At 40.3% G+C, this 19911-nt stretch overlaps 1 protein-coding gene across 3 annotated transcripts in view; it reads left to right on the top strand.

Moving 5' to 3' along the window:
• The window catches only part of LOC111144563 (microtubule associated scaffold protein 1), a 110332-nt gene that overhangs the window by 19850 nt on the left and 70571 nt on the right, over nt 1-19911 (top strand). Inside the window, exon 3 of one of the 3 annotated variants that reach the window (XM_022498896.1) lies at nt 10950-11111. The exons of 1 other annotated variant lie outside the window; for it this stretch is intronic. In XM_022498896.1, the coding sequence (XP_022354604.1) occupies nt 10950-11111 (162 nt within the window). Of the gene's footprint in view, nt 1-10949; nt 11112-12874; nt 13113-19911 lie in introns of those variants that run through there. One more of the 3 variants, XM_022498898.1, reaches the window with a different exon arrangement.

The following is a 19911-nucleotide window of genomic DNA, read 5'->3' as shown; positions in this document are numbered from 1 at the left end:
AGGGCAGGTCCGCATGCCTCGAGCAGACTGAGTGTTGGGGTAAGTGATGGATGAGCCCCAAAGATTTTGAGGTTGATCAGTTCTCTGGCAGTCGAGATACAAACTTGTTAAGAGTTATACCAGTGTATGGGAACAGGAAGCAGAGTGAAAATAGTCAAAATGTTTTGGGGGAGGAGGGTCTGGTCAGCTTCTGTTGATGGCAGATAGTCCCACGTGTCTCCTCAGTTTGCTTCTTGGGCGGCCATGGAGCGAGACAGCAAGACAGAGTGGTAAGAAGAGGCTCTCAGGAGGAGACAGATGGGTGTAGTTGGGGCATGTTGAATTTGAAGAGACCGAGAAACCCCTCAAAGTGTGTGTGTTTGAGGTTTAAGACAGTCAGAATGTATAGAGGGCAAGGAAAAGGGCTGATAAAGATCAAAGCAGCAGGGACGGCTGGCGATCACCTCAGGGACCCATCCGAATGCATCCAGGGCACAGGCAAGGAAGTCTGAGAAATAAAAGGGATACTGTAGTGTGTCTGTGTGGACTCACTTGGAGAAGAAATAGGGAACTTTGAGAGTCGAGTGTTAGAGTAGCGGCTGTGGATAACGGGCTGGGCGGTTTCTTCCTTTCTATTTAACAGCTCACTTTGTTGAGGTTAGGTAGGTGATGTCTCTGAAGGGAGTTTACGTAAAATGTGTTCATTTGCATATTTTTATAACCTTAGAGAAGTTTTGAGTCTCAGTGACCTCACTATTCAAAGTAGCTCTGCCGAAGAACCTTGGCTTCTACGGAGCCAGGATGGTCACTGTGTGCCTTTTCCCCCTGTGGTGAGGAGCCCCGTGACTGCGAGGTGAGCTCCTTCACCACCAGGTAAATCAGTCTGTTGACAACCTATAAAGACCCTTTTTCATCTTTGTATGGTAGCTGGGGAAAGGATGAACCCTTCTAAGTCTTGAGTTTATTATACCTTTAGTTGTGGGACACATGTTCCCAGGCCCGTGACTGTGGAAGTTAATTTTGTTTCGCACGTGAAGCGGGAGACATCTTGGGAACACACTTGCAGAGGCAGGTACGGACAGTATCACCACGAACACTGGGCTTCTGTGCAGTTCCAGTACATGTGAGAACCTTGCTTTGTGGGATGTTCTGGTTTCTCTGTCAAATTACCACCCTGTTAATACCTGTGGTGTTTTTGTTGTGACTCACCTGTACTACCATGACTTGATTTTTGCCTTTACTCTTGAGTTTAAGCAAATAGTGCTGGTTATGCAGATTGTTTCTTGTGTCCTATGAATACAGCCTAGTCTTAGCTAACTCAAGAATGTGGACTCTCAAATCTCTGAAATTCTGTGTTCTGGGAGATAATCCATTTAGCTGACATTTTGGGAGTGTATACTGTGCCCATCATACTCAGACCCAGAGGAATTGTGGAATGAGTAGGATATGGTGCTTGCCCTCACCCATTACCAGTCAGCTAGGAGAGGTGATGAGTTCATCCCCCATCACATGTGTCCTTAGGATATTTTAAGGAAAAAAAAAAAAAGCCATAGGATTTCAGAGGAAGGTAAGATTACCAATACCAAAGTTTGCTGAAACTCTTTTGTTAGAATATAGGTAATTCTACAATATGATTGAGGTATCCCCTTACAAATGTAAGTACCAGCCTTGGTTTAGTGTTGATGCTTTCTGCTATTTAGTAATTTTTGGCATCAAGATCCTAGATCTAGAACTAAGAAGAATACCTCTCGATCAAGGTAATTTTTAGGTCTTAACTGGTACACTAGGAAGTAGAAATGGAGGGACAGTTAGGGTTCAGACTATGGAATGTAGAGATTGAAGACCAAGTCAGTAAAGGTCATTGGAAATACGGGGGAGGGTGGTTGGGCAATTAGTCTACAATCCATTGGTGTTCTGGCAGTTAACAGGCAGAGGAAGTCCAGACAGAGCCCAGCCCTGTCAGTGTGGGGGAAGGAAAGGGAGAAGCATGGTTTCAGACAAGGTAAACCTTATTTTATCCCTCTTTGATCTTGAAATTAACCAGTTAATTTGGATAGCTCATCAGATTTCTGCTGCCCTCATCCCAGTAGGCTATTTTTTTTTTTAAAGATTGATTGATTTATGTTTGAAAGAGAGTGCACACATGAGTGTGGTAAAGCCTGGGTGAGGGGCAAAAGTGGCGGGGGGTAGAGAATCTCAAGCAGACTGCCTACTGAGTGTGGAACCCCACATGGAGCTCCATCCCATGACCCTGAGATCCTGACCTGAGCTGAAACCAATAGTAAGACAGTTAACTGACTGAGCCACGCAGGCACCCCCCCCCCCACCAACAACGTAGGCTATTTTGGAAGTATAACCCTTTCAGTGAAAATTGGAAAAGAAAACAAAAATTCCCCTTAATGTCATCAATGCCAAATAGTTTTTGACTTCATAAGTAATGACTATTCAGTGCCTTTTCTTTTTGCATGAGTTGATTGAATTTTCTTTTTCATTTAAAAGGCGTGGTGCCTTCTTTCCTAGATTCTTACATTCTTATTCTTAATAACATGATTTTAAACAACCTTACAATATTTCATTATCAAAATGTGCTGCCATATATTTCTTCAGACTTCTTTGAACATTAGGGTTTTTTTGTTTTGTTTTGTTTTAAGATTTGTTTATTTTAGAGCATGAGAGAGCAGGCACGGGTGGGGAGGTCAGAGGGCAAGGGAGAGAGAATCTCAAGCTGACTCCACGCTGAGCACAGACCCTGATGCAGGGCTCAGTCTCACGACCCAGAGATCACGACCTGAGCTGAAAACAAGAGTCAGACTTAACTGACTGTGCCACCCAGGCGCCCCTTTGTTTTGTTTTTATAGTGTGTGAAGTAATTCTACACTGAAGAACTTTGTACATGAGTGTAAGAGCTTGGTCAGATAAATTCATTGGATACATTCCTTTAGATGGAATCAGAGGGTGTGAGCATTTGTAAGACTTTTGATACATGTTGCCAAATTGCCCTTCAGAAACAGCGTACAAGTCAGTGCTCCTCCTCTGAGTATGTTAGAGTGTTTTCCAACACCCTTGCCAGTATTTTGACATTGCTAACACTCTTTCCAAATATTTACTGTTGCAGAAGGTGCAAAACGGTATCTTTAATTGGCATATGCTTGGCATTCAAATCTTCATTGAATAAGTGTAGACTCAGGGATCAAAGTGCTGAAGTACAGAAGTGAATATATAAGATGAAAACATGCCTTCCTTGAAGTTACGTTTTGGTGGGAGAGACAGGTAATACATGAGTTAAAGTATATAGGATGCTTGATAATCTGAAGTACTAAAGAGGGGGAAAATACTAATGCAGAGAAGGGGAATGTGAAATGTTGGGGGTTGTTTTTGTGTGTCTGTGAGAGAAATTTTGCTAAGTTTGACCAGGGAAAGATGGCTTTTGAATAAAGGCCAGAGGGCATCAGTCTTGGGAGTATCTGGAGGAAAAGTGTGCCTGTCAAGAGTGGAAAGCAAGTGGAAAGACCCTGAGGTGGAGATTTACTGATGTGCTCTAGGAAAGCAAGGAATGGGGTGAGGGAAAAGTTGAAACAGACCATGAGGTTTGACAGGTAGTGGAGAACCAGGTCATGCACAGTCCTGAAAATCCCAAGGATTTTGGCTTTTAACTGAAAGAGCTTAAATTTTGACAGGGTTGCTCTGATACCTGTGTAGAGAATGCATTGAGTGGGGGTGAGGGCTGAATCAGGGAGATTGGTGAGGAGGTATTGCTACAATCATGGCGGGAGATTGTGGCTTCTTAGGTCACGGTTGTGACAGTGAAGTGTAGTCAGATTCTAGACAGGTGTGTTGAAAGTGAAGCTGACAGGATTCTCTTAGATGAGGTGAGACCAAAGAGCAGAGTCACAGATGCCTTTACGCACTTGCGGTGTGAACAACGGAAGGATAATGTTGCCATCCATGGAGATGGATGTGGATGGTGGTGACACCGATGTTAGGAGATGGATATCAGGAACTAAGCTATAGAGCTATTAAGATGAATAATTTGTAAGTGAAGATGTTGAGTGGAAAGTAGGATATACAGGTCTAAGGTGCAGAGAAGTCTGGTCTATGGATATAATTTGGGATTCATCAATATTTAGATCCTATTTAAAGCCACTAGACTAGATAAGACCACCAAGAGAATGTGCAGAAGAGAACAGATGAAGGGCACCACTGGGGAACTCCCTAGACTACTCCAAAATAATCTGGAATACTCCTAAATTTTAAAGGGCTATGGAGATAAATCTTAATAAATTATATTAAATAAATAAAATTAATAAATTTTATTTCTTGTGAGACCTACAGGCATAGAGAGGCTAAGTAAACTGTGTGCAGACAGTGTTTGCTGGAACTGGGTTTAAAACCTAGGCAGTCTGGCTCTGGATTGTCCACTTTTCTAAAGATTTAATTTATTTATTTGACAGAGAGGCAGGCAGAGGTTTGGGTGGGAAACAGGCTCCCCAATAAGCAGGGAGTCCGATGTGGGGCTCGCTCCCAGGACCCTGAGATCATGACCTGAGCCGAAGGCAGAGGCTTAACCCACTGAGCCACCCAGGCGCCCGGATTGTCCACTTTTAATCACTGTATCATACATACTGGTTCTCAAATTTTATTTCTTTAAATTCAGTTATTTTAATACCACAAATAAATGTCTTATCTGAAAAAAAATCTTCCTTTTCCTATTCTAAATTTTTATATTTCTGGGATTTATATACCAGTCTATTAATCTGTCAATATAGTTTTATGCCCATAACAGACTATGTTTATTTTGTAATATCCTATAATAACTAATAACACAACTTCCTTCTTACTGAACTTCTTTATTGTGATAAATGTTATATAGAATTTACCATCTTAACCATTTTAATAAAGATTTTATTCATTTATTTGACAGAAATCACAAGCAGGCAGAGAGGCAGGCAGAGAGAGAGGGCAGAAGCAGGCTCCCCGCTGAGCAGAGAGCCTGACTCGGGGCTCGATCCCAGGACCCTGAGACCATGACCTGAGCCGAAAGCAGAGGCTTTAACCCACTGAGCCACCCAGGCGCCCCCCAATCTTAACCATTTTTTAAGTGTGTGGTTCATTGGTGTGAAACAGATTCTATTTGTTGTGCAAGAGTCACCATCATCCCATCTCCAGAACTTTTTATCTTCCCCATCTGAATGTCTTGACCCATTAAACACTAACTCCCCACTCTCCATCTCCCCAGCCCCTGGCAACCACCATTCTACTGTCTGTCTCTGAATCTCACTACTCTAGTTACCTCACATAAGAAGAATCATGAAATATTTGTCCTTTCATCAGTGGCTTATGGAATATCTTCAAGTTTATCCATGTTATATCATGAGTCAGAATTTCTTTCCTTCCTGAGATGGAATAATATTTCATAGTACATATGTGACACACTTTATTTACCCATTCATCCATCAATGGTCAACTTGGGTTGCTTCTACCTTTTGGTTATTATGAATAGCATTATGGACATAGGTGTACAAATACCATTATGGACATGGGTGTACAAAGATCCTCCTTTTATTTTGGATACATACCCAGAAGTGGAATTAGTGGATTTTATGCTAGGCTGTCTCTTTTTCTTTTGGGGGGAAACAGCCATACCATCTTTCATAGTAACTACACCATTTTACTTTGTACCAGCAACGTGCAGGGTTCCAAGTTGGTCATGTCCTAACCAACACTGTTATTTTCTGTTTTGTTTCTATAATAGGCATTCTAATAGCCAGTTCTAATGTTGTATCTTACTGTAGTGTAGATCTGCATTTCCCTAATGACTAACGATGCTGAACAGCTTTTCATGTGTTGTTGGCCATTATATATTTTCTTCGGGGAAAGGTCCATTCAAGTACTTTGCCCATTTTTTTTTTTTAAATCAAAGCTTTCTGTTCTTCAGCTGTAGGCATCTCATGTTTATGCTCCAAAATTTTTGGCTATTATTTATTCTAAGCTAATTTAAACAGGTTTTTTGAAAGTTGTCCCAAGTTGTCCTTTAAAATAATCACATGTGGATTTAGATGGGAATACCATTCAATTAATGTATAATTCAGGGAAGAACTAACATGTATATTTACTTATTCAAATCTTTTATGTTCCTCATTAAAAATTTTTTTCCATAATATCAGCACTTTTTGATTATTTATAGAGATAGTATGTGCATATACATGTCTCCATGTGCATTTACTTTTTATTGCTAAAAGATCTTTTTTCTATTTTTCCTGCTACATCAAAAAGCTGTTGATTTTTTTTACAGTATTGATTTTGTAAGCAGCTTATGAGATTTTTTTTTTTAATATTTTATTTGTTTATTTGACAGAGAGCTAGAGAGAGAGCACAAGTAAGCAGAGCGGCAGGGAGAGGGGGAGAGAGAGAAGCAGGCTCTCTGCTGAGCAGGGAGCCCGATGCAGGGCTTGATCCCAGGACCCTGGAATCATGACCTGAGCCGAAGGCAGCCGCTTAACCAACTGAGCCACCCAGGCGCCCCGCTTATGAGATTTATTTACATAGTTTTTAGACAATAACACTATATACCAAAGTGAAATTTTCTAACATCTTCATTAAGATTAATGAGAAAAGTTGGTCTTTTTGTGTTGAGTAAAAACGCATCTGAAGCCACAGTTTTGAGTATAATTTATTTCTCCCATAACTTACCATTAATTTTTTTTATCCCTTTGGGTAGACTTACATTAGCTTTATAATAATCCCCAGCTACTGTAGACAATTAACATAAAGGTCACTTTTTCTACAGAGTTGTGCTAAAAGAACCCAAGTTGTAATTATAGCTGAAAACATATTCTCATGCTTTGTGTTTTAACTATGCCTGCTTGGCATTTTCTCTTCCTGACTAGTTAAGGGCCCTGCCTTATTGATACTTATTATATCTTATAAAACACAATAACTTATGTTTTAAGCTATATATATTAATACGTAGTGTCTGTATTCCAGATTGGCGTCCTTGTCCAGTGAAAATCCCCACGGCCTCTAGTCCTGGCAAGTACACTTGCCTCCTAAGCTTCTCTCCGATTTCAAACTCCATTTCAGACTCTTCCCTGCTGGCCTTTGGTCAGTTATGCACACTACCCCCCCTGGAACAAACCCTGGAGCAAAAGCCAAGAAAGCTGCAGTTAAGGGCTGAAGTTCTTAGCCTGGCATTTCATGCCACCCTGAACGGTAAACTATCTACCTCTCCAGTCTCATCGTTCTTTTCCTTCCCCGTGATGCCTGCACACCTAGTAAGCCACACAAACCACAGTCCTATTAAAAACATTTTAATGAGGGGTGTCTGGGTGGCTCAGTGGATTAGAGCCTCTGCCTTCCGCTCAGGTCATGATCCCGGGGTCCTGGGATCAAGCCCCGCATTGGGCTCTCTGCTTGGCGGGGAGCCTGCTTCCTCCTCTCTCTCTCTGCCTACTTGCGATCTCTGTCAAATAAATAAATAAAATCTTTAAGAATTTAATGAGCTCCTATGGATTCTCTAGTATTCATAATTATTACTGAAAACATTTGGGAGCAATTTCTATACAAAATGTCGGGTGTTTCTAGCACCCTATACATTTGTGCTTTGCAATTACCTTACTTTGTAGTTACCTTCCCTATGTAGGCAAGTAAATACTTGTGCAACATCACCCTTCCTGGGAATCCATTGTCTAGATTTTTATTAAGATCTGTGTCTTCAAATATAGGTAAAATAGTAGCTAAGGTTTTGTGGGGAGGGAGGTGGGTGGTTGTTCTGTGGTTTTGGGGTGTTTTTTTTTTTGTTTGTTTTTTGGGTTTTTTTTGTCCGCTCCTTAACACTTCTTCAGAATGCTTTAATTTCATCCAATGTAAAGAACAGCTCATTTTGTTCAATGTGGGAAAAATCTCATGAAAAACATATTAAGGCTGAATAAGCTTGTAAAAATTAAGTGTTTAATGCTTCAGTGTAGATGAGAGAAGGCAGTATCAAAATTTATTTACTCCTGGCCTGTGAAAAAAAATTTTAATACCTATTACTATCATCTGTATAATTCTGCATTTACTTTTTCCCCAATTTCATTGAGGTCTACTATGACATTCAAAGTATAAAGACATTTAAAGTGGTGATTTGATGATACATGTTATAGAATGATTTTCGTTATGGAGTTCATTAACATATCCCTCACCTCACAGATTTCTCTTTTCTTTTTTGTTGAGGATATTTAAGTCCAACTCTTAGCAAATTCCAATGATATACTAGTCTTATCAACTACAGTCACCATTTTACATTAGTTCCCCAGACCTTATTCTTCTTACAGCTGAAAGTTGTCCCTTCCCCCTAACCTCTCTTTATTTCCTGAACCTTCCTCGTGGACTTACAATAAAAATTCATTCCACAAATATTTATTAAATCTCACTTCATGCTATCCCTTGGCTAAGTCCTGAGGGACAGAATGGAATCAGGTCTTCTCCTTGTTCTCAGGAACCTTAGAGAGTAGTCCGAGAGCCCAACTGAAACAGATGTTATTGTGAAAGCAGGTGTGGATGTGGTAAAGGGAGGCGTGGCCCATGGCACACAGGGAAGGTGCCCTGGCAGGATTGGTTTTACAAAGAAGTTCTGATTCTCAACAGTGCTTCTCATGCTTGGGTGTATTCAGATCACCAGGAGATTTTTGTTAAAATGGAGGTTGTGATTCAGTAGATCGAGCGTAGGGGCTACAGATGAGTGTCAAGGATTTGAAACAACTGTCGCTTTGTATTCACCAGGCAAGATAGGGGATTAGATGGAAAGGAGGCTAGTTCATTCACAAAGATGAACATAAGCAGAAGAGTAGAGTAAAAAGGCCTGGAAAAATAAAAAATAAGGTGTGTATATATGTGTGTGTGAGTGTGTGTGTGTATGTATGTGTAGGGATGAGAGCATGGCAAAGCATAATGGAGAAGAGGTTGATCGGAATCAATCCTAGGACTGTCATTTACAGCTTTAAAATTAAATATTAAAGGGATTAAAAAGAAGATCATCCTATAGATCGGGAATCACAAATTTTAGACTGGGTCATAACCTTTTTTTTTTTTCATGTTCAGAAGATCAACGTGATGGACTTGGAAAGGGTGGAAGGACAGCACTTTAGGAGTCTAATATAGTTGTTGAGGCAAAATATAAGGGGATGAATGAGGATTTGTAGGATTTGGATTGAGCGGAAGAAGACCTCTTTGAAAAGAAGCAATGTGCCTCATGAATTAGCATAGTACTTCTTGGTGTGAGAGAGGAAACTAGCTTGATTAGAGCAGAACACACACCAGCGTAAAAGAACAGCCTGTGAAATGAGCAATGGGAAACCTCACCAAAATGAAACTGGAAGGTTGGGCAGGGGGAGCTCTCCTGCCCTACCACCGCTCTGCCAGGAGCGATGCCAACAGAAACACTAACTTGCTAGCAGATACTGCGTGGTTAACCCAGCAGGCGGAAGGAACACTTCCTTCTCCCCGCCCCCCACAACAATCCAGCCAATCAGACGCCGTCACAGCGCAGCCAATGAGAAGCCACTGTCCTTTTAGCGCCCAGTTTCTCGGGTGGGCTTTTATTTGTATCAGCCTTCCCAGCTTCCCGCTGTCCTAGCCTCTGTTGGACGTATTTGCATATAGCTTTGCCATCGCTTGCTATTATTCTCTGCTATTCCTAAATAAACTCCTCTTTTGGTAGTAAACATAACCAGAAGTTTGATGTTTACAGTTAACAAGTACAAAGATAAAGCTGGAGATGGGTAGAACTTTAAAGTGGATGACTTTCAGTGCCAGATCTAAGGAGTTTAACCTCCTTATTCTTATGAAAATTTTATGAGCAAAATCACTGAACTCCTACAAAGCCTTGAGCCTTGCTTTCCAGAAATATCACTTCACTCACTTAAGGGGCTATTAGGAATATAGGACACCATCGTTTTCATGTAAGTTCCTTTTCAGCTCTTCCTACTGCTCAGTGGTGTACTACCCTTAGCACTGAGAGTCTTCATGTTAGATTATATGGGGATGTGGGGAAGGAAGGACAATTCCAATGTTTTGGAAAAGAAAAAATGGATTTATAATTAGCATAAGGGAGGAGGGTATGGAAGTGTCGAAATTGAAACATTCAACAAAGAATTTAAAATGGGAGTGGCATTGGTATTCAGAAAAAGGATAAGGCTGCAAGGGAGAATTTGGGATTCATCCAGATGGGCAAGGGTTAGAGTGAAATAAATGAAGATTCTGCAAGAGAGATGGGTGTGAAGAAAGTTTTAAGGATTGAACTTGGGAAATGCCCATAATCAGGTAGCAGGAGTGAGCATCGGGATTGTATGATTTCAAATGTGCCAGAGAGCATGAAGCATACATAGTTCATTGCTAAGTGGAAACACTTATGCTGCAAGAAAAAGAAGTTTGAGTGAAGACAATTTAAGTTTGGCAAATTGGAGCCAAGATGAAGAGGAGATTAAAAAAAAAAAAAATCCAGCGCCACCTGGTGGTAGGCGTTAGGCATTTTTTTAAAATGAATTTTTAAAAATGAATGTAATTGAATTTTTCTTCTTATTTTGGTTTTTAAATTATCATCTATTTTTTAATATGGTAGCCTAGTGTATGAGTGGACTAGTTTGTTTTTTAATCAACAGTATGAGTGGAAGTCGGAGCTTTGATTTTAACTTTTCCAGAAACCTGTGTGTCACGTGGCTTTTTTGATCTCTTGTCACACAAGACCTGAGCTAATTACTCCAGCTTACAGGGTTACAGCTACCCTTCCATGTCCTGATAGTCTCATCATCGCCTCTGCTCTTCTGCCTCCAAGTCATCAAAAATTTTAAAACACATCTATCTAAAAATTGCATGAAGCTGAATATTCAGTTTGTGTTTTGACTCAGTAGTTAGTGCAGGAAATGAAGTTTATAAGCTTAAACCTTTCAAAATGAACTAGAAACTTTTTTTTTTTTCTTTTCTTTAATCCCAAGGAAAACCTACATCCTTGAAAAATGCACAGCCGTCTCGGGTGAATTTGCCTAGACCACTTCCTAAATCCAAAGCATCTTTGAAAAGTTCTTCACTGAGGAGGACAGGAAGCACCTCCTCTCTTACCAGCACCCACAGTGATCTGAGCACTTACAGCAATAATTGTAAGTTGGTCTTCTGTCAAACTTCTGGGATCGTTGCAGCCATAGTTATAAGAGAAGTAATGTGCTCAAATAATTGTTAGAATTTTGATTTTGTGATTTAGGGGAAAATAGGAATGCTGCTTCTCCCATGGACTTTCTCAAAAAGTTTGGCAAGAAAAGCAAATTCTTCAAATGATGTTCTCTTTTGATGAACATGCTGTGAAATACTGAAATATTTATGTGTTGAGGGTACCCAGTATTTTGTTGCATGGAGAATTCTAAAGTGTATCATTTGAAACAATGGTGGGTTTTGGTTTGTTTTAGGAAGGGAAGCACGAAGAACTTCGGTGTGATTTGCTTTGTAAAAGACTGTATTTTTTATAATCTTGTATTTGGATGCTAGAGTCAGGGGAATTTGACTAGTATAACTTCAAGCCTAATTTTAAGTAGTTTAAACTCAATATTTCTAAAGTTTTCGGTTAGGGTAAATTCTGTTTTCTGTATATAAAATGGGTGAATTCATTGAGCTATCTTTTTCATTCGAAAGGTATATTTGGTCCTAATATTTATTTATTTATTTTCTAAATTCCCTCACATGATAATTAACAGATTTATTAATTTGAACAGCTGTGGAGTGTCTACTGTGTATAGGCACCATGATAGATGCTGAGAGGAATATGGAATAAAAAGAAATGGTCCTTATCTAAAAGGTAGTTGCAGAAAATATTTACCTGGGTAACTGGAATACCAGATGAAATAAGATTATTAAGCACGAGGTGGAGAGGAAGGCAGTTCTCTCTGCTTTAAGGAGGGATCAATTAGTTTCTTGTGTGGGAACAAGGACAAAGTGGGGTCCTAGTTATTGAACCTTTTGGGGCAGGGGCCTTTTCACTCAGGAGCGCTGTTATAAGTTGCCAGACATTCCTTCTTTCTTTCTTTTTTTCTTTCTCAAATAACTTCTGCCACTGCCTTGATTGTATATATGAGGTGAAGGAGTGAGGCTCAGAGAGGTTGTTGCTGGCCCAAGGGCACTCAGCAGCATGGGACAGAATAGAGAATGTGAATGTGTGGAGGAGAAGGCATTGAACTAGTGGCTGAATTAATGAGCACATTCCGCGAGGTCCCTTAGCAGCGGTAGCTTGTCTCCTGTGATAGTGAGTAGCTGTGTCCTGGAACTCCGGGACTATTAAAATGTGCTACTTAAAACTAAAAAGGCTTATTATCCACGTATTGTTTCACTTTTGGAGTTGTGGATAAATAGGAAAGGTTTGCATGGAGCCAGGAATGCTCTCTGAGTTGGAAAAGGGAATTCACCCGTGTATTATTTTAAGGTTATTTCCCTTGCAGCTTACTCTGTTGGTGTGAATTTTAAAAACAAACCGACAAAGCAGAATCACCAGCGGGCTCTCAGAAAGCCAGGTAGCAATGGAACGTGTGACCCCTGGAAGCAGGCACGTTCTGGAGAGCCACTCTTCCAGCCTTTTCCGTTGCCAGCCATGTTGACTTGGCCACTGTTTCAGGACTGGGTCAGACTCTCCTAAGGAGGTTGTAAAATGCTTTTGTCCGTTCCTTTTTGTTCTGTAACAAAGGAGTTTACCGTACACCCACAGAGCCTGTCTAGCGCTGGTGTCCCTGTTGCAGATTAAGCATTTAAATCAATGAGTCTTTTCTTAGTTTGATTTGCTAGGGAGTTTAATCTGTTTTGTGTAGTGCCTTGGAGCTTACAGATTCCCCCCCCCCTCCATTCTAACTCACTAAAGAGCAAGCAGGAGGGATAGGAGAGTGAACATGGCTGCAGTTTTTCCTGCTTAAGATTGCTTGGATCTTTTTAAATGACTGTACCAGGAGGATTTCGCAGTTGTACAGAGACGGATATTTCTTCAAAAATATTTATCAATTCTACACTCACCCCACCGGCTGGTTCAGAGAAGCACTATGATGCTACCTTATTGACACTGCTGGTCCTGGGATCCTACAGCCTTTGTATAGTTCCTTTGTTAGCCACGCTTACTGGGAAAAGAAGTAGGTCGACGATTTCTGGTTTGATTCTTTTCTTTGTAAGCATGCTTAATTTTACTCAATAAATTGATTTAGTACCTCTTGATTGTTATTTTGGTAATTCGTAATTTGTTGATTGTAATATTGGCGCGTTTACGTTTAAGTTGTGAATGGTTCTGAATAGAATCAGATTTGTTCTGTGTTTTCTGTGTTTTCAGGCTTAATATAATTCAGTAGCATTGTCGAGGTGCTGAGTACATGAAATTACCTTATTACTAAAGACTATTTGGTCTCCTTTCTCCTTCAATAAGCTGTAGTTTTGTGTATGTAGCTCATACTTGTATGAGGATAGAAAAATATTTTCCTAAAATTAAAATATCGCTTCTTCGATTATTCTGCTCATTATATTCAAATAAATTAAAGATGTGTAACTTTGAAAGATTACCTTAAAACATGAAAAAATCATTTTGAACTGATTTTTTTTTTCCTATTTCTGATAATGACGGGTCATGTGAGAAAATAATCTTTTGATCACCGTTTTGATTCAGACTGAGTTAAGTATTTAAACCCCTTTCAAGAATGTGTTCTCGCTTTGCTGCTCATTTCTTTGTGATGTGATACTGTTAGTGGCATCATTTAAGAACTTTTGAGGTCCATAGTGCTGTTGTAAAATTAGCAGCTGGTTCTTGGTACTTTGGAATCCTATAGAAATAACGTTATTGAGTTAAAAGACCAATGACTAAATTAAGAAATATAAGACAATACATTTTTCTTGTTTGGAGGTTTTAGCAGGTTCTTTGTGTGTATTCTTGTATGCGTAGAAAATTTAGAAGTTAAGATAGTGATTTTCTTTTGGATATTAGCCTAAAACATTACATAGTAGCTTCTAGGTCAAATGCACTCATGTATAGAGTTTAAACATTCTTAAGTTCTCCCAGACTCCCCTAAAGTCCAATTTTTAAGATCATTATATAAAAATCGGTATTGTAGGTCTTGAATAGAGTTGAAGGTTTAAGGGCCATTGTGTATGTGTGAGAAGGAAGCCTTTAGTGAGTGTATAATTTTGCCCCCTTACCAAATGTGAAATCCAAGGCTTTCTTCTTCCCAGTTAGACACACACACACACACACAAATGTTTGTTTGTTTTTAGAGACAGATGGTGAAAGGGGAAATGTAGGAGGTGCACACCAACAGTTTGTACTCTTCTGGAATTTAGGAGAATCGGAGGGTAGCTACAGAAATGGAGTATTCTTTGCCTTTGCCTTCATGGCCAGCCCTGGCTCAGCCGGTGTCATACATAGAAAAGGGCGTTCACCTCAGACTCATCCCAGTGTTCCTTCCAGCTTATGGGAAGGAGGATGATTTTCCACTCTCTCAGCCTCGGAATCCTCACCTGAAGAACGGGAGGGCAGTACTGTCACCCTAAAAATCCTTGTAGCAAAAATATTTCTCACCACTTCGATTTCCTTCACTTCAAAAAGATGGTGTCGAAGAGTCTGGAAGGTGGGTGTTCGGGTTGTTGAAGTGATCAGGCTGGTAGAAGGATTCCTCTTACTTACCTGCAGGCTGATGGCAAGTGAGTATTGTCTCACCTGCCTCCACTGGTCAGTTGGTGGTCAGAGTGGATTGTTGAATGGTTTTCAGGCTGCTTCCAGGTTCAGAGGGAAAGTTTGTGTTTGACTAGTGATGTCTGCCATAGGTGAGGAAGGGGACGAGAGGCAGTGGACATACTCTAGCCCTGTATCATGTGCTTAATACTTACGCATATCCAAATAGATGACTAAATAAGAAAATACTGTTATCTAGACTGGCATTAATTTTGTTTTCATTTTTGCAATGGTTTTCTGGGATACAGAGAGACATTCTTGTTCGTACACTGTTGAGTAACTCTGCTTTTGGAATTTGGAGTGTAGACTTCAGTAGTGACTTGACTTCAAGCCAGGTGGGCACATGATCTGGCTCAGTGGGTAGCGTTACACAGACTGACAAAAAAAATTCCAGAAATAAGCAGAATGTTGGCTCTGTGTGTGTACATAACTCAATAAACAACAACAAAAAATAACTGTTAGTCAGATGCCAGAATGTAGTATGAAATGTTAGTTTGCAAATACATCTGAAACAATGAGAAGCCCTTCTGTAATAAGAAAATAATTTCTTCTGCCTAGGCTTCTCTGAGAATCTCTTCATATTCTCTTCAGACTCCATTATCTCTCTTACTCTTTTTCATTTGAGTCATACTTGAACCATGGGGAAATGAAACTAAGGATTCCAAGAATCTGTTATTCTGACGTAATCGAGGCTACTAGAACCAAGGATCACAACAGAATAGGGGCAGTTTTAAATTGTTATTACAGCTGCTGGGACCTGGGTGACTGCATGTGGGATATCGCTTATTGACTCTTCAGACGAACTGTCGCTCAGGGATCATGGCCCTTGTAGACTGTGCTGAGGAGAATTTTGAGGATGTTGTGGCTTCAGTGGGTCTATAATAGGAAAGCCTACAGTTCTTCTTTTATATCAGGAAAAGCCAGTCCCTTCGTTCTGTGTCTCCTTGACTTTCACACTGCTAGCCCACTCACAACACTTTGCTCTGGTCACCAGACGTGTGGCAGTTTCTGCCCCAGGAAGCAATTCCTTGGGACACCAGCTGGGTGGTCTTCAATCCTGACACTGTCTACTGGGGCTGGCAGCAGATCCCACAGGTTAAGGGGTCACTCCTGCAGGACTGGCCCCCACCTCCTTCAGATGCCAGTCACAAGTCAACATTGTCAACTGTACTTCTCACAACGAGCCTTCCATGGGCGATTCCAACAACTCCTATCTTGGGTATGATGAATTTGCTAGAGCAGCACACAAAACTGAAGTAAACATTTACTTTACTTACTAATAAATGCCCGGTTCTTATAAAAGGGTTTAACCGAGGATACGGAGGGCCATCTAGATGGAACTGATGCATAGGGCAAGGTATGCAGGAAAAGTGAAGAGGGTGCATCCCCTCTGCAGGTGTGCACCAACTCAGAAGCTCTCCTGTCTCCACAGTTGGAGATTTTTATGGAGGCTTCCATAAAAGGGCATGATGGATCCTTAAGTTAATTTTTAGCCATTTTCCCTTCTTAAGAAAATGGAGGGTATAGTTGAAAATTCCAAGATTCTAACCATGGCTTGGTCTTTCCAGTGACCATCTCGCATGTGGGAACCCACCCAGAATCACCTTTTTAGAACAAAAGATACTCCTGTCACCAAAGAAATTAGGATTTCAGGAGATCTGTGTTAGGAACTGGGGGCAGAGACCCAATATATATTTTCTATATCTCACCATATTTGGTACCTGAGTACCATATTTGTTTAGTGAGGGCCCTGCGAAAGCATATGTACCATTTCCAAACTTGATTTTCAGACCCCCTCATTATACATAGAGAGATGAAGGGGTTCATAGCTATGCAGTGGCCAAGTCAGGACCAGAACTCAGAGATCATAGATTTGGTTCCACCACTTGAAATTATGGTAGTTATTATATTGGAACTTTGGTCACCAAAGAGTTTCTCATTTGGATATAATATCTCTGGATAATGGAAAATTTAGATACCATCAGGATACCCAATCAGCTGCCATGGTAGGGACTGAAATGAGCAGGATAAATAGTTTCAGGATATCCTGCCTTATAGAGAAGGACATCCTTCAAGTGGGGTTTACTAGAAAGCAACGCACCAACAAAGAGTATTTAGGGAACTGAAAGATGTGTAACTGTTGGTCATAAAAGTGTGTGTAGTTCAGCATAGATTGTCCCCACCATTGGTGAACTGGGAAGGAGTGGAGGTGGGAAATGTGTCAGTCGATGATCAGAGAGAGAGAAAGAGAGAGTGTGTGTGTGTGATCACACCTGATCAAACTCAAAACTTTTATCCTTGTATGTGGATTTGATCCTCCCATGTTACGAAGTTTATGATAGATCTGGGTCCAGTGTTTACGCTGAGCCTAAAGAGTGGCAGTTGGGGGGCGCCTAGGTGGCTCAGTGGGTTAAAGCCTCTGCCTTCGGCTCAGGTCAGGATCCCGGGGTCCTGGGATCAAGCCCCGCATCGGGCTCTCTGATCAGCAGGGAGCCTGCTTCCTCCTCTCTCTCTGCCTGCCTCTCTGCCTACTTGTGATCTTTGTCTGTCAAATAAATAAATAAAAATCTTTAAAAAAAAAAAAAAAAGATAAGTGGATTCCCAATCCTAAAAAAAAAGAGTGGCAGTTGGTTTCCAGGACAACACCTCTGGTCTGGTGTGATGGAGAGCAGAGGGACAGGAGTATTGTGCCTCATGAGAATTTTGTCTTGTGCTTTAGTGAAAAATCCCTTTAGTCTGTTCTTTGGAAACTGAAGGTCTTTGTTTTTAAAGCTGAGAAATGAGAAGTACAAATGAATTTGCGATCATACGATTTTATATTAGGTCTATAAATTCAACTCAGTTCAACTTCTCAGAACCTGAATAGGTGACTTATTTGCTACTGATGAATTAAAAAAAAAAAAGTTTCAGGAAGGCTAAAATCCCAGTTGTTAGAATATATGGTTAAGACTTTAATAAATCATTGACTTCCTTTCGGAATTTTAATTTAGCAAAGGAGAAAATACAAATTGAAACCCACTTTATATGAAAACCTAAAAGATAATGCGCTACAAAATTTGGCTTCTGTTAAGACCGTGAAGTCCTTTCCCACCCATCCTTAAAAAGGTTATGTTGAATTTTATAGCAGTGGTGTCTTCAGTACTGTCATTTACATTAACTCCATGTAATTTTCACCTTCAGAAAGACCACGTCTTTGGGTTCTGGAGAAAGATAATTGGAAAGAAGAGTAGGAAATTGACAGAAACCTCTCAGTGGGAGGGAAGACTCTGTTGATCTGACCTCATACGGGAAATGTTATATGGGCACAGGAAGAATGAACAGATGGCTCATTGTAGAGTGCCTTGACATAGATCGGGGAGAATAACCGCATGTCTTTACAGGTTTAACTGTAACATCTATAAACACTGTTCTAGGAGTTAGGATAGTATAACCGAGTGAAAAACTACTGCCTTTGAATTTAAAGCATAGTTATAAATAAGATAGAATCTCACCCTCTTCTAATGTGAGGTAAAGAAAGGTATCAGCATTGGTAATAAGGAAATTGATGATTATACATTGAGTATTAGAATATAACTGGATGCTTAGAACTATGATTTGACCATCACTGGATTTTGTAAAAAAATCCAGTCTGGGTTGGTGGCAGGGAAATTAATCTTGGGAACCAGGTAGTGAAGGAGCACACCATAGATTTCTCCTCTGGCTCAGTTAGTCTATGGTGATTTAAAAAAAAAAAATGCTAGTGGTTTATACAGTTAGCAAGGGGACATGGATAAAAAGATTAACTTTTTTGGGGGAAAAAAAGGACCAGAAAACTTTCCAGGCATTTTTTTTTTTTAAAGATTTCATTTATTTATTTGACAGAAAGAGCACAAGCAGGGGGAGCACAGAGGGAGGAGAAGCAGGCTCCCCGCTGAGCAAGGAGCCTGCCATAGGGCTCTATCCAGGGGTCCAGGGATCATGACCTGAGCTGAAGGCAGCCACTTAACCAACTGAGGCACCCAGACACTTTTTTTCTTAGATATGGAGAGAAAAGGACTAAGTGCTGGGTTTATGCTCTTGAGTGTTGTATAACATGGTAATCTCTTAGGAAAAGTGAAACAGTAATGTTAAAAATCCTTAGGAGCTAAGCTTCTGGACAGTGTATTTTTTTCAAAGATGATTTAATTATAGAGAATGGTGAATTTAGAATGGTGTTTTAAGGAAATACTGATTTTTTTTTTTGGCCCCCTTAGGTATTGTTGCTGATTTTTGTTTGTTTGTTTTAATACCACTTAATGATGTTTGAAACTGTTTGTTTTGATCTTTACATGCTGGTACTATTTTTCAAATCTTTACTCTGAGGTTTTTGACACTACTGAGATTTTATTTTATTATTTATTATTTATTATTTTTATTTTTATTTATTTTTATTTTATTTATTTATTTGACAGACAGAGATCACAAGTAGGCAGAGAGACAGGCAGAGAGAGAGGAAGGGAAGCAGACTCCCTGCTGAGCAGAGAGCCCGATGCGGGGGCTCAATCCCAGGACTCTGGGATCATGACCTGAGCTGAAGGCAGAGGCTTTAACCCACTGAGCCACCCAGGCACCCCTTATTTTTTATTATTTTTTAAAGATTTTATTTATTTGAGAGAGAGAGTGAGAGAGAGAATGAGAGGAGAGAAGGTCAGAGGGAGAAGGTCAGAGGAAGAAGCAGACTCCCCATGGACCTGGGAGCCAGATGTGGGACTTGATCCCGGGACTCTGGGGTCATGACCTGAGCCGAAGGCAGTTGCTTAACCAACTGAGCCACCCAGGCAGCCCAACACTACTGAGATTTTAAAACGTAGATTCCCCCTGCCCGAAACACTGAAATAAATGATAGTAATGGTGTTACATTCCTAAAGTAGACACAAAGCTCACTTAATCATACCATAGCAGAAGAACACTATTGCCCAGGTTCTCATCATGGATCAAAAATAGGTGAAAATATAATATGAAAATGCATTCTTATTTGGAGTTCGGAGTGCAGGAAACAAGCCCTGTTCCTTTCCTTGTCCTCTGCCCTTTTCCCTGCACCAAGTACAAATATAAATCTTAACCATTCTGTAGAAGATTTGGTTTCCCTTTATAATCCAATGAGAAGCCAGCCATAAAAGTCAAGAGAAATGCACAATTTTGAAAAAATCTGTATGAATGTGGGCTACACAGTTGCCTCAAGCAACTGAAAGATACTT

This window comes from Enhydra lutris, unplaced genomic scaffold, assembly GCF_002288905.1.
Source record: "Enhydra lutris kenyoni isolate GAN:26980312 unplaced genomic scaffold, ASM228890v2 scaffoldscaffold11, whole genome shotgun sequence".
Lineage (NCBI taxonomy): Eukaryota > Metazoa > Chordata > Mammalia > Carnivora > Mustelidae > Enhydra > Enhydra lutris.
Note: the sequence above shows the minus strand (reverse complement) of the source record. Positions and strands in the feature narration are given on the sequence as shown.